At 51.0% G+C, this 12,432-nt stretch overlaps 6 protein-coding genes across 6 annotated transcripts; 3 read left to right on the top strand and 3 right to left on the bottom strand.

Moving 5' to 3' along the window:
• Positions 1–54: 54 nt before the first annotated feature.
• On the top strand, positions 55–831 carry STEHIDRAFT_50456 (nuclear transport factor 2; the record flags this gene model as incomplete). Its single annotated transcript, XM_007300324.1, has 5 exons — positions 55–144; positions 217–288; positions 385–489; positions 615–688; positions 798–831. The coding sequence occupies 5 exons, from the start codon at positions 55–57 to the stop codon at positions 829–831; spliced, it is 375 nt and encodes a 124-aa protein (XP_007300386.1).
• A 506-nt stretch (positions 832–1,337) lies between these two features.
• On the bottom strand, positions 1,338–4,101 carry STEHIDRAFT_153769 (uncharacterized protein; the record flags this gene model as incomplete). Its single annotated transcript, XM_007300951.1, has 11 exons — positions 1,338–1,356; positions 1,425–1,656; positions 1,745–2,021; positions 2,086–2,250; positions 2,319–2,468; positions 2,531–2,863; positions 2,922–3,141; positions 3,203–3,647; positions 3,716–3,770; positions 3,826–3,885; positions 3,952–4,101. The coding sequence occupies 11 exons, from the start codon at positions 4,099–4,101 to the stop codon at positions 1,338–1,340; spliced, it is 2,106 nt and encodes a 701-aa protein (XP_007301013.1).
• A 265-nt stretch (positions 4,102–4,366) lies between these two features.
• Positions 4,367–5,783, bottom strand: STEHIDRAFT_166220 (GroES-like protein; the record flags this gene model as incomplete). Its single annotated transcript, XM_007300950.1, has 6 exons — positions 4,367–4,526; positions 4,589–4,925; positions 4,979–5,002; positions 5,065–5,234; positions 5,291–5,686; positions 5,753–5,783. The coding sequence occupies 6 exons, from the start codon at positions 5,781–5,783 to the stop codon at positions 4,420–4,422; spliced, it is 1,065 nt and encodes a 354-aa protein (XP_007301012.1). The 3' UTR covers positions 4,367–4,419.
• Positions 5,784–6,614: 831 nt separating this feature from the next.
• Positions 6,615–8,285, bottom strand: STEHIDRAFT_108560 (Aldo/keto reductase; the record flags this gene model as incomplete). Its single annotated transcript, XM_007300949.1, has 12 exons — positions 6,615–6,665; positions 6,722–6,823; positions 6,888–7,094; positions 7,166–7,269; positions 7,329–7,444; positions 7,498–7,529; positions 7,585–7,609; positions 7,676–7,846; positions 7,904–7,989; positions 8,050–8,090; positions 8,143–8,179; positions 8,238–8,285. The coding sequence occupies 12 exons, from the start codon at positions 8,283–8,285 to the stop codon at positions 6,615–6,617; spliced, it is 1,020 nt and encodes a 339-aa protein (XP_007301011.1).
• Positions 8,286–9,422: 1,137 nt separating this feature from the next.
• On the top strand, positions 9,423–10,498 carry STEHIDRAFT_166219 (NAD-P-binding protein; the record flags this gene model as incomplete). Its single annotated transcript, XM_007300948.1, has 4 exons — positions 9,423–9,551; positions 9,621–9,964; positions 10,030–10,201; positions 10,262–10,498. The coding sequence occupies exons 1-4, from the start codon at positions 9,429–9,431 to the stop codon at positions 10,496–10,498; spliced, it is 876 nt and encodes a 291-aa protein (XP_007301010.1). The 5' UTR covers positions 9,423–9,428.
• Positions 10,499–11,496: 998 nt separating this feature from the next.
• STEHIDRAFT_119016 (NTF2-like protein) lies at positions 11,497–12,307 on the top strand. The gene is made up of 4 exons (XM_007300947.1): positions 11,497–11,588; positions 11,707–11,823; positions 11,900–11,957; positions 12,019–12,307. Exons 1-4 carry the CDS (start codon positions 11,547–11,549, stop codon positions 12,228–12,230), a joined length of 429 nt encoding a protein of 142 aa, XP_007301009.1. The 5' UTR covers positions 11,497–11,546; the 3' UTR covers positions 12,231–12,307.
• Positions 12,308–12,432: the final 125 nt, after the last annotated feature.

The following is a 12,432-nucleotide window of genomic DNA, read 5'->3' as shown; positions in this document are numbered from 1 at the left end:
TGCCCTGCCCACCGTCCTCGTCGCGTCTTCCCCATCCTCTCGCCCTAGCTCACCATGGCAGACGCAACTGCGATCGCGAAGCAATTCACCGATTTTTACTACACCACTTTCGACACTAACCGTGCCAGTCTTCAGTCGCTTTACGTCCGTCTCCCCTGTCCATCCTTCGTACTGCTCAACATGCTCATTTCGACCGGATTCTTTTACAATTCGTAGCGCGATGTCTCTATGCTCTCCTTTGAGGGTACAGCCATTCAGGGCGCTGCTCCCATCACCGAGAAGCTCACCGTATGTTTTATCCAAACTCCATGACTTCCTCGCAATATTCTCACTCGAGCGCCACATCCGTATATCCACGTCCTCGAACGCGATCTGGCGTGCCAGAACCTCCCCTTCGAGCGCGTACAGCACAAAGTCACTACGATGGATGCCCAACCGTCTTCGCCAACCGTGGCCAGCCTCATCGTCAGCGTGACCGGCTTGCTCGTCGTACGTCCCGCTCGCCACCTTCGTCTGACTCGAACATGCTCATCTCACCCCGATCGTCGCGTCTTCGTTCCCTGAAATCTGGTCTATGGGCTGAACATACTCTGCGGCGAATGTCATCTCCGTAGATCGACGACTCTCCGAATCCTCTCCAGTTCAGCCAGGTCTTCCAGTTGATCCCAGAGGGCGGAAGCTACTATGTGTACGTGCTCAATGCGGATTTACCCCTGTACAGCCTCACTGACATCGATCTTGCGATACTATCCAACCGCCTGCACACCGTCACCATCAATTTGTATCCTCCGATGCAGCCTTAACGACATCTTCCGACTCAACTACGGTTGATTTATTCTCTTACATCTTTCCATTTGATCCAGCGTCGAACGGTCCTTGGTTCTTTTTCTCTTTCTTGCATGATTGGCAGTCTTTTTTGTTGTTCGGATAGGAGGCGATCCTGTGTTTCGGTGCCATACCTATTACCTTGTGTTGTGTTGATTTTACAATAAGCGGCGATGTCGGGAAAGCCAGACGAGTAACAATAGTTGTAACCCCCCAATTCAAAGTCTCTCTCTGCCACACAAATACCAGCCATAGGGTATTATACGATATTTCAGAAACGCGCATCAAGAAAGATAGGGAAACATGGAACATATAACAAGGGAGAGTCAGAAGTCCACACGAAAAAAAAATCAGATGAAGAGGAAACAACAACAAGGACAACATGTATGTAGTATAACCAAAGCCATGTATGTCGTGCAGCGACCGACCGATCATTCCATCCGTCCGAGCGGCCTACAAGCCGCCACAACCTCCGCCTCAAGTTCTCATCATTCGAAGAATCAAAGTCATACTTACACCCCCGCCACGATCCTATAGCAAGGCACACATGGTTAGTTCGCCGTGTCGCATGAAGAGGAGGATGAGAATGAAGGACATACTCCTCAGCCTTATTAAGTGCCTGCACCATACCGACGACCTCCTTTCTCCTGTTGACCACGAACTCGCTCTCCTTCAACAACTCGTCAAGGACATCGGGCTTGTACAGCTCCTGGAGAAGCTCTTTCTGGAGGTCTTCCTTCGAGTGGTTCACGAGCGTGAGCGTGATCGCCTTGGGCACCATGTCGATCATCTCGCGCTTGACGATATTAAAGTAGGAGTGGATGAGGAGTTCTGTGTACAACGAAGGACGATCAGCACTCAAGCCGTCCAAAAACATAGAATACAAGAAGGGAGTAGTGTATGATTCGCAAATACGCACTGATGACCTCCGTCTCGATCGTCTCTCTCTCGTTCAAAGCAGACTGCGGACGAATGATGGACGGCGGTGCCTCCATCGGCTGGGGGCCCTTCTTCTTCACAGTCCCCTTGCCCGACGCGAAGAAGCTGCCAAAGAAGCTCGGTTCTTCCTTCCTCGCATCAACGTCCAGATCCTTGTTATTGTTGATCTGACCAGGCGCAAGTTTGCCCGACTTCGGGTCTGCGGCTTGGGGCGGAGGCTTGTTGGCATTCAGTCTGTCGGTCACAATGGACATGGCCTATCATGCCAGTAAAATATTTCTGGTGAGTATAGTTACGATGGGACAATGGAGAGACACGAACCTTGTGGCCGTTAAGGAAGTCGGGATGTGTGGTGTTGACGTAGCACGCCTGCATAGAGACTAGATCCGTAACGAGCTTCGTCGTCGGCTGCATGGATGTCTTGAAGAAGTTGACAACGACGCTGTTGAACCGCTCGCGCAGAGCGGGGTATCGCCTGAACGCTTGCTAAAATCCGGCCAGAGGTATGAGATTATGGTCAGACAGCACATTACGAGAAGTGCAGAAAGACGTACGATCTTCTGGAGAAGTTGACCAAGAATTCGAATAAGCTCGTCATACACGAGTTGACAACACTTCAAAGATGGGTCCTCTAGACGCTTGATCTGTCCCTTGACGATCACTTCGAACGCGGTCGTCCCAACAAAGAGAGCTGGTGTTGATCCCTGGGCATGACAGTCACAACTGTAAGTCAGTCGCCCACGACCAGACGGTGAGGATTACGTACGGAAGAGTTGTACAAGAGCGTCCTGATATCCCCGTCCTTCACCTGGTCGAACGGATCGATGCTCTTAATCCCGTTATTGAACAACTCGTGGAAGACGAAACTGATACGGGCACCACCGCTCAACTCGTTCAGCGATAGGTCGTTCGTGTTTCCGTCGATGACCGTCCGGAACTCGTTCGTAAATTCGGTGATGACGCCCAAGACAACGCTCGAAGAGTTACCCTCGCCGCTAGGACCACCGAGTGTTTGCAGCTCTTGGCTGTATTTCTGCAGTTGGGAGGTGATGCGAGCCTTGATGTCGGGAAGAGTTGCGCGAATGTGGTGCATAAGGATCTAAGGGGCAATGTAAACATTGGTTATGGTTGCTTTGAAAAGTGGAAATTAGCCGTACCATGTTAAGTTTGCGGGCAAGGAAGGGTGTACCGCAGTATTGTGCCTTGCCCTTGTACGACGGGTGGTTCTCGAAGAATTGACGCTCATGCTCAAGAGCCGCAGTGATGGATTTTGAGGAGTCAATGTCACGTTGTCCACGGTTGACAACAGGGACGTATCCCAGTCGCAGGGGGATGACTCGTCCAGCAAGAATATCGATGACGTCGGTTCCGGTGTCCCTGCAGGTAGATTATATTAGTGAAAAGTAAAAGGGTACATAAAAATAAAATGAGAGCGTACATCAAATCAACTTTGGTGAGGACACCGATAGTCCTCAAACCCTCCGGGTCAACCTCTCTCGCCATCTTCAAACCATCTGAGTTGGCCAAATCCTGGTTGGCAGGTGTGACTGCGAGAATGATACAGGCCGGCTTCGAGATATACTTGAACAACATGTCACGAATCTGCTTCTCAATATCTTTCGGTTGGTCCCCAACAGGGACTTTCGTGAGGCCGGGGAGATCGACGAGTGTGAGCGTGAGGACGGTAGGTGAGAAGATACGGAGGTTGATGGGCACGGGGGAGATGCCTGCATTGCGACCAGTCTTCGCCTCGGTATCACGAACGATCTCAGCGCGAATCTTGTTGAAGTCGTAGAACTTCTCCCCGGGAAGGTGAAGGAATTCGCCCCATTCGTTCTCGTTAGCATGCGAGTCGCCGTTCTCGGCGGCGGAAGCGGCTTTGGCTGGACGAGGGTGGCGTCAACGTTAATATGATGCCGGGTAGGCATAAGACAAGAGAAAGTGCACATACCGGCGGTTCCATTTGGCATGGGGGCAGATGCAGGGCGATTTATGAGTTGGAGGACCTGCATTGAGGTTGAGATGGAGCTCCGACGCAGGGATACATGGTTGTGTACGCACCAATGGCCGTCGAGTGACGATACCAGATCCTCTGGGCAAGAAGTCTCTCCCAACGATATTCTAACCAGGATTAGAAGCTATGTTAATTCTCGCGATTCTCTCCGCAATGATGAAGCTTTCACGTACCTCGAGCACACTACTCTTTCCACTACTTTGACTACCCAGAACACATATCTGGGGCAAGTCTATCTGAGCTGCACTCGAGCCGACAGCGGCAAAGACATCTTGAAGCTTGTTGACGACGGATACAACTTCTGCGCCGAGACCGGAACTCATATCTAGCAGGAAGAAAAGGACAGAGAAAGGGGGAGAGAAAGGGAGATGCGGAAGTAAGAGCGAGGGTTGCACTGCCAGTGCACGCAGCTCGCGCCGCGTATACTGGCCGCCCACTTCCTTTTCCGGAACGCCTACTCCCCGCCACCTCATGTTCTGACGCCACACTTCGTGTCTTTCGCGAGGCCAAGCCTTATTCGTCATTTCTTTGTTGTCTAGCCCTTGTCTAAATTCGTCTACGTTCATTCCAGACACCGATGTCATTCTACTCGTAACTTTTCATACAGGGGTAAATATACATGGACATAACGGACAACTCTCTCAAGGGAAGACCAACACATTACGGAACCGAGCTTTGTTCTCGAGGACGCCCTTGTACGCACTGGTGAACTCCTCCATCGAATACTCCTGCACGACGGATTTGACACCTACGGCAAATTCATTAATTTAGGGTGTTCCTACGAGTACCACTGTTTACTGAGAGACTTACCGCTGGCCGTTGAGAACTTGGCACATTGCTCCATGTCGGGAGCGCATCCACAGCTCCATCCCCTGAGTGTGACACGGTTCATGTTGAAGAACATGTTGTTCACCTGGATAGGTGCGTCGAAAGAAGCGGCCACGAGAGTGATGGTGCCGTTCTTCGCGGCGGCAGGAATAATTTTGTTGATATGTTCCGATTTAGGTGCGGTGCAGATTATCACTGTCGCCCCGCCCCGGGCTTGGGCGTATTCGACTATGTCTGTGGTGCTCGAATCGACATACTCGGCAGCGCCCATGGACAAGGCGAAGTCGCGCTTGGAAGATCCAGAGGAAACAGCGATGACCTAAAGATACTAGGTCAATGTCTATGCGATGGTCGGAATCATGAAAATCAAACCTTGAGACCCATCTTCGAGGCAAACTATATAGTGCACAAATTCAGCATCAAGTCAATATCAAGGTCAATAGCTCGAATATGCGAACCTGGACAGCAAGGTGGCCAAGGCCTCCAATACCCTGAACGATACACAAGTCTCCCGGCGTCCACTTTGTCGTCCTGATGGCGTCAAAGACAGTGGTGCCGGCACAAAATAGAGGGGCCAATTCGGCGTAGGACGACTTCTCGAGGGCTTCTTCAGGAAGACTCAGAACAGCTAGATAACAGTATCAGTGAGTGACCAACATTTATAATCAATCAAGGAACACGAACCCGTCTCAGGAGCGTACATATATTCCGCGTGGCCTCCGTCGAACGTGAACCCGGTAACACCACCAGCCTTGCACGTCCAGAACTCACCCTTCCTGCAGAACTCACAACGAGTGCAGTAGCCTCCGTTCCACCCAGCGCCAACTAGAGCTCCGATCTTGAAGCGCCCGTCATCTCCATCTTTCTCTTTGATGGCGGATCCTATGGCGGCCACACGACCAACAACTTCGTGGCCAGGTGTACGGGGAAACTGCACACCGGGAGCCATACCCTCCTCGATAAAGTGGTCGGAGTAGCACAACCCGGAAGCATGTACGCGGACGAGGATTTCATTAGGACCGGGTTCACGTAGGGGCAGAGTTACGATCTCGTAGCCTTTGTGGGGACCTGGGCATTGCACTGTTCGAACGGGTCAGTACTAAGCGACGGGTAGAGAGAAGGGTACAAGATGTTAACGGCACTTACATGCTCTGTATGTCTTGGGGAGAGATGTCATGGTAGCAGCTAAGCTTCGTCGTAGAGGGAAATAGTGTGGTGGAAGGGATTTGGAATCGCTCGAAGCTGCCTAACTTATAGCAATTTAGCGAAGACGACTCCGCGTTGGGCGGACCAGATGGCGCGGTTCGTCTGTCTGTATTTGGCGCGGTCACTTGGCCATGATATTCTGCCCGAACTTAAGTCCATTAATACAAACGCCGACTATGTTCGGCGAGAGAGTGGGTCCGTCGGAGTACAGACGAGTACGTGTTGCGCCATAGCTCAAAAGGCGATGGGGACGCATGTGGGAACTTCGATGAAGAAAGGTTGGAACATGAGCGCTATTAGCATGCAAGAGCGTCGAGGTTGTATCGACACTAGACATGAAGGTTGAGAAGAAACGCCGGCCGGCAGACGCCGCCTCCGAGACGCGTCGTTGACCCACCGTTCACCTCACCACGACCTTTTGCGCGTCCCTCCACATCCGCAACTGGTAACAACGAGACGACTTTCTGTTAGCAGCCGCTTTGGACCGCTGGACCGCCACAGAGCACGTACACATCCTCATGCTTAGAGGCTCGACCGAGTTTGACGGAATAACCGATACTCACGGTAGATTTCATCCAGCAGTGCGAGAAAGATGGCACGCATCATGATATAATCACCGGCGCATTTATGACGAATAGCTGTCGTAGATGTCTGCGAAAAGAAGGCGCAGAATCTTGCTAGACATGCCAACGAGGCAAAAGGCGAGCTGATAGTTGGCTGATAGTGAATGGCAGTATTTAGGTGTACAGTCAGAAGAAGAGAGTAAGTAACTTTGATGTAAGTAGGTTCACGCATAAGAAGTTCAGAGTTCTGGAGTATCGATGAAAGACGTCTGCATGAGCGCCTCGGGGTACTAGGAAGCATACAAGTAAACACAAAGCTATGGACGAAAGAACGCTGATGACGTACCCTTACACCTGGAAGGATAGTCTCCTCCGCAGCCTTCCTCACTGCGACGAGCTCCTCCTGCGAGAGTTTGATGTTAATTGCACCCCAGTTCTCGTCGAGATACTATAAGACATGGGTATCAATCGTCTTGATCGTAAGGAGACAAAAGATCTGAATGAAGGCGCACCTTGAGGCTCTTAGTGCCGGGAATGGGAATGATATCATCTCCCTGGCCGAGAATCCAAGCAAGCGTAACTTGGCCTGCGGTCGCATTGTGTTTCGCGCCAATCTCCTTGAGCTTGTCGGTGAGTGCGAGAATCTTCGAGAAGTTCTCCTTCGAGTAACGCGGGATCATGCGACGGAAGTCGTTCGCTTCAAAGTCTTCTGGTCCTTTCTGAAGGCATGGTAAGCATGCAGGTCGAGCGTTGGAGCCATAGAAGGAGTTCATGGGAAACTCAAACGTACGTAGGCACCCGTGAGCAAGCCACGACCTAGAGGCGAGTATGCGACAATTTTAACACCGAGCTCGCGGCATGCATTCAAAACATTGATTTTAGGGTCTTCTATGTCTAGAGACCATCAGAATAGGTAAGCTTGCGAACAGCAGATTGGAGAAAAAAAATTTTACCAAGCGTGAAAGGACTGTATTCTGTCTGCACCACGGAGATCGGATGAACAGCATGGGCACGACGGAGAGTCCTCTCAGAAACTTCGGACAGGCCGAGATACTTAACATGACCCGCCCTGAGACATGTCGTTAGAACGAGTTCAATGGGATAGCAGAGGCAATGGCTTACCTGACCAATTCAGCCATGGCTCCTGCTGTTTTCTATCATTATATTTGAGCAAAATGAGATCTAGGTTAACCGAAATGGCCAACTCACCTCGATCGGTACATCTTTGTCCGCTCTGCGATGTGATCCACAGCACAATGGTCAACTCCACGCGCGTCACCCGTCAAAATATCTAACGTACCTGTGTAGGTAGTACAGGTCAATGTAGTCAACACTTAGTCTTCTCAAAGACTTTGCGCAAGCTTCCTTCACGTAGGCAGGCTCTCCGTTGACTAGCTTCCCAGAGGGCGACCGAAGACCAAATTTGGTAGCGAGGAACACGTTCTGACGCTTGTCGGGGTTGCGCTTGAACCTGAAAGCGTTGGAATCCCAATGAGTACAAAGCAAACGCATATCTGGATAGACGAACCAGAGACCGAGAACATCTTCACTACGGGCATACGCATCAGCGGTGTCCCAATTTCTGCACCCCTTCTCGTAGAGCGTGTCTAACATCTTATGGCAGATATGGCGGTTAGTGCGCAGTGCTTGATGCGAAACCACATTGGATTATACCTTGAACGAATCCTCATCAGAGAGTGGTGGACCGTAGAGCGCTGTGAACGGTGAGGTCCAGTCATGACAGCCTTAGTAGGTGAGAGTTCTCACCCGCTAATCCCATGGCTCCATATCCTATGGCAGAAACCTGAGAAGAAGTCGTTGATAAGCTAATCTCAATAGAAATGGTGTGGATAGTTACTTACACTTGCATCTCCGATCTTACTGTAACGGGTAGGCACGGAGAGCGACATGACGACTTTACACGTGTTCTCAGTGGATATGATGGAGAGAAAGGTGTGAGAGACAAGCGTCCGTGTGCACTGTCCTTTATGTAGTTTCGAGGCTTCAAACCTCTTGGAAGTACAATCGATGGGTCCGGTTCGGGAGATGGAGCCGACAAGGACGGGTCATTTTGGGCGGCTGTGATTGACTTATTCATGATGCAACCAAAGCGTTGGAATTCGAAGCGACGAAGCCTTTAAATTAGGCCTAGTCGCCAATTGGCCAGTGATAGATCCACAAACGTGCCGGAGACGCGTGTATCTCTAGCACAGCTATGAGTAACAGCGAGCAAAGCCAAAAGTGTTGTATATTCCGCCTGAGAATGTGTCGATGCAAGGCAGAACGGAACAAGAACGGAAGGACGAGGGCGGCCAATTTCCTCCGAGTACCGGGCCGCTATATTGCGCAAATGTTGTAACTCCGATCCAGCCTCGCTGCCGGGCACTTTCTCGACGTCTACCACCAACTTGAACCTACCTCACGGTAGTCTCCCGATACCGCTCCCCAAGAAAGGATCATTGTCTTTTGCTATGCAAGAAACAGTTTGCAGCTCACAAAGTTGCACTTTCATGTGCTCACTCTGCGTATCTATCGGTCATTCCCTGCGTTCAACAGGACTCTTAGCCACCAGTGTGATGTTCCACCTGCCGTACTTGTGAGAGCATAGTCTGTATTTCTTCTCTCTGACTGGTTTCGCCACCACTCTAGACGACGTGTGAAAGTGGGGCCCATTCCTCTGATTTCTCATCCCGGTACGCTTTGTCTATCACGTGACACTGAAATGACGGGGATATCATGAAGCTTGTGAACGCTTTGCTGCTCAAGGCTCATATGCTCACTCATCTCAGTCACATCTCAGCCAGAACTCACTCATCCTTTGTCACAAGCGTCCCACATATTCTCCGTCTGGAAACAATCAGCATTGACCGGTACCATCAGATGGTCCTTGTGTACTACTCCTCTTGTACAAGCGTTGTCTGGATGACTCGGAAGCTTTGAAAGCGTCTAGTACTATGCCTAGGATCCATCATCATATAACTCGCAAAGGAACGAGTTCCACTATTCCACTAACATAATCTGTCAAACTCTCCACACATCCTCATTGCTCAGACATGTCTACATATTCATCCTTCGCCGTCGTTGGAGCAGGCTTGGTCGGGAAGTTCATCGTTGACGCGTTCCTTCAAGGGAAGGCTTCCGGTAGAATTAAGGATGTTACGGTCCTCACTCGCTCGGTACGTAGCTAGCATATTCCTTACTCCTAACGAATATTAGAAGCTAATCATTCTTGATTCATCTTCCAGTCGTCCAAAAATCCCAAGATCGACGAGTTTGCCAACAAAGGCGCAACTATCAGGGCGGTCGACTATAGTGACTTGACCTCCCTCCGGAGCGCTCTGTCTGGTATTGATGTTGTCGTTTCGGCCTTCGGCCGCGACGCCCTTGTGTCTCAGCAGTCCGTCGCCGAAGCATCGAAAGCGGCAGGCGTGAAGCTCTTCGTCCCTTCCGAGTATGGCACCCCGACAGAGACCACCCCGCAACGAGGACCCCTTGTCCACAAAACTGCCTTGCAGGCCGGATTGAAGGAGATCGGTCTCCCGTACACTCTGATCTTCAGTGGTGCGTTAATGGAAACAGGTCTGACCCCGTCAGTGACATTCTCTTTCTCGATTTCAGTAATTTGTTTGCTCATATTGTCAAATTCTGGTTAAGCTTCCTGGGCATTGACCTAGTCAATGGTAAAGGCATTGCAGGTGGTGACGGCAACACTTCTATCTCTTGGACCTCAGCTTCTGATGTGGCCTCATTCCTGGTACACGTGCTGACCACCATGCCGCCTCCCGAGCTTGAGTGGCGCACATTCCGCATTGAAGGCGAACGCGCTGTTAGTATCCTCACTCAAGAAACTCATGTCGTTCTTCATCTGATTTCCGTGGTCCATTAGTCAGTGAACGACGTCTACAAGGCTTACGAGGTCAAGACCGGGAAGAAAGCCGAAGTCACCTACCGCACGATACCTGAGCTCAAGGAGGCGATGGAGAGCAACCCAAGAGATATTGCGAGCATGTGGCATTGCTGGTGGGCGTTGGGCGTTGGGAGTGTTGGGGCACCAGAGCAGGTCTCCAACGGAGTTTGGCCAGCATGGAAGCCAAAGAGCATCTCATTTTTCATCCCTTCCTAAGCAGTACTGAGCGTTCATTTGCATATGTCTGCAAATGCCATCTAATTGTCTTTGCTACGTATGTTCTCAGTAGGCGTATCTATCTTGTCTTGGTGTCTCATCCGACCAGCAGTCTTTGAATTCGAACTAGTCGCGGTGAGCCGGCTTCTGACTTCATGTCCTGGATGCCCAAACCGGGGATCAAGTCCACGCTACCCTCTCAAGGTGATTGGCTGCTTTGCTGGCTTAGTGCCGATTCCACTGGTCCTATTTTGTGGTACGTTTGACGCTATATCACCATGCCGGTGGAGGCAGAAAACGCATGCCATGTATTGTGGACGATGCTCGCCATCCAACATTCTACATTGTGTCAGCAATTCCACGAGGGTTCGACTCGGTCGGTATCACGCAACGGCGACCACAAACTTTTTCTCATCGAAAAGAGGACGGGCCGCATCGTGAATTTCTAACATGTTGATGACCCTTCCAGCGGTGTCGCACTATTTTATCCTGAGCCTTCTTTGACGATCGTTCAATTCCCCTGACCCATATGTAGTCACCGCAAGCGAAGCCGGCCACGCCCGTTCGTGGACTCCTTCCCTGCTTTCTTCTGACAACGCAGTGAGTCGCCGTTCGGCTGAGCTCGTACCACTTACGTCCTCATTCGCTTTGCTAGCATACGAGTCCATCATGGTTTGCGATCCTCCGATTCACCATCCACTTTCAACGCAGCAACGGATCCACTTGCTCCTGTCTGCCAGTGATAGCCGTTTTCAGAGCAGTGCACTTATGTATGCATTGTAATTAGCGGATCCGAGCAGAAGTGGTGGCTGCACGATCGCGTCTGGCTTCTTTGTACGTTTTGCGACGATCACGGCGGTGATGACAGTCTCACTCTGCTCGAATACGGCATCACGGACGCAATTGAGCCTCTTGGGGGAGGTCAAGAAAGGACCTACAAAGACTGGGGTGTTCAGCGCAGAAAATGGCCATTCAATCCCCCTCGTCGTCTCGATTTCCCTCAGCCCACTTGGACCAGCCCCTTCAAAAGTTTCCCTTCATCCCTATAATGTCTCAGGATCTCGAAGCTACGAAGCAGTGGGTCCGAGATGTAAGCCAGACCTTACTCTTTTATCCACACACCTCGAACTATATTTCTCGACGGACTCCACCTGCCACCTCTCACCTCTCCGACTCCGAAAACTGACGAGCTGTTTCCGACTATCCAGTTCCACACAGCAGGAGACTCTCTCGATGTCAACACCTGGGCCAAGTGGTTGACTGACGACGCAACTATCGTCATGGGCAATAACCCGCCGGTTCAAGGTCGTGATAACTTCACAAAGGTCAGACATGTCGTTTTCGCCAACATTCGTCGCTGGATGCTGACGGGCCCATTGACCTTCTGTCGTCGTCACTCAGGCGTATTCGCACCAAGCTGGCCTGCTCAGCTCCATGTACCACGAATTGATCAGTGTCGGTGAGCTTACTTCGATTTTCGGATATTGTCCTCGAGATATGCTGACGGACACCCCTTGTAGATGTCATCGAGAATCGCGTCTACGACAGGGCCATCCTGACCTACGAGATCAAGGGAGACGACTCGAAGGAGAAGATCAAGATCCCCTCTATGGTCGTCTTACACCGTACGGAAGACAAGAAGATCTCTAAACTAGAAGTCTTCAGCGACCCATCACCTTTGATGGAGAGGGTGAAGGCGATCATGGCGGCGAAGGCTCAGGCAGCAGCGTAGAGTCGGTGTCAACGCGCATATGCGTATACTCTCTAATCGAGAACTTCTCCATGTTTATGATACGACATACCTTTCGCCCTAATGATTTTGATATGCATCTCCCAAGTTTTGAGTCGTTGATCGGGCGAAGTGACATCCAGACACCCCTCAAAGGCGAGATGTGCACGGTGTTGGAAGGTCATGTCGACGAGACAGATCTACC

The sequence above is a fragment of the Stereum hirsutum genome (genome assembly GCF_000264905.1).
Source record: "Stereum hirsutum FP-91666 SS1 unplaced genomic scaffold STEHIscaffold_3, whole genome shotgun sequence".
In the NCBI taxonomy this organism is placed as follows: domain Eukaryota; kingdom Fungi; phylum Basidiomycota; class Agaricomycetes; order Russulales; family Stereaceae; genus Stereum; species Stereum hirsutum.
Note: the sequence above shows the minus strand (reverse complement) of the source record. Positions and strands in the feature narration are given on the sequence as shown.

Bases quoted from the DNA above. Each gene is read 5' to 3' on its own strand.
- STEHIDRAFT_119016 (XM_007300947.1), top strand. From the start codon at position 11,547: ATGTCTCAGGATCTCGAAGCTACGAAGCAGTGGGTCCGAGAT. The intron at 11,589-11,706 runs GTAAGCCAGACC...CCGACTATCCAG, and splicing joins CGAAGCAGTGGGTCCGAGAT to TTCCACACAGCAGGAGACTC. The intron at 11,824-11,899 runs GTCAGACATGTC...GTCGTCACTCAG, and splicing joins GTCGTGATAACTTCACAAAG to GCGTATTCGCACCAAGCTGG.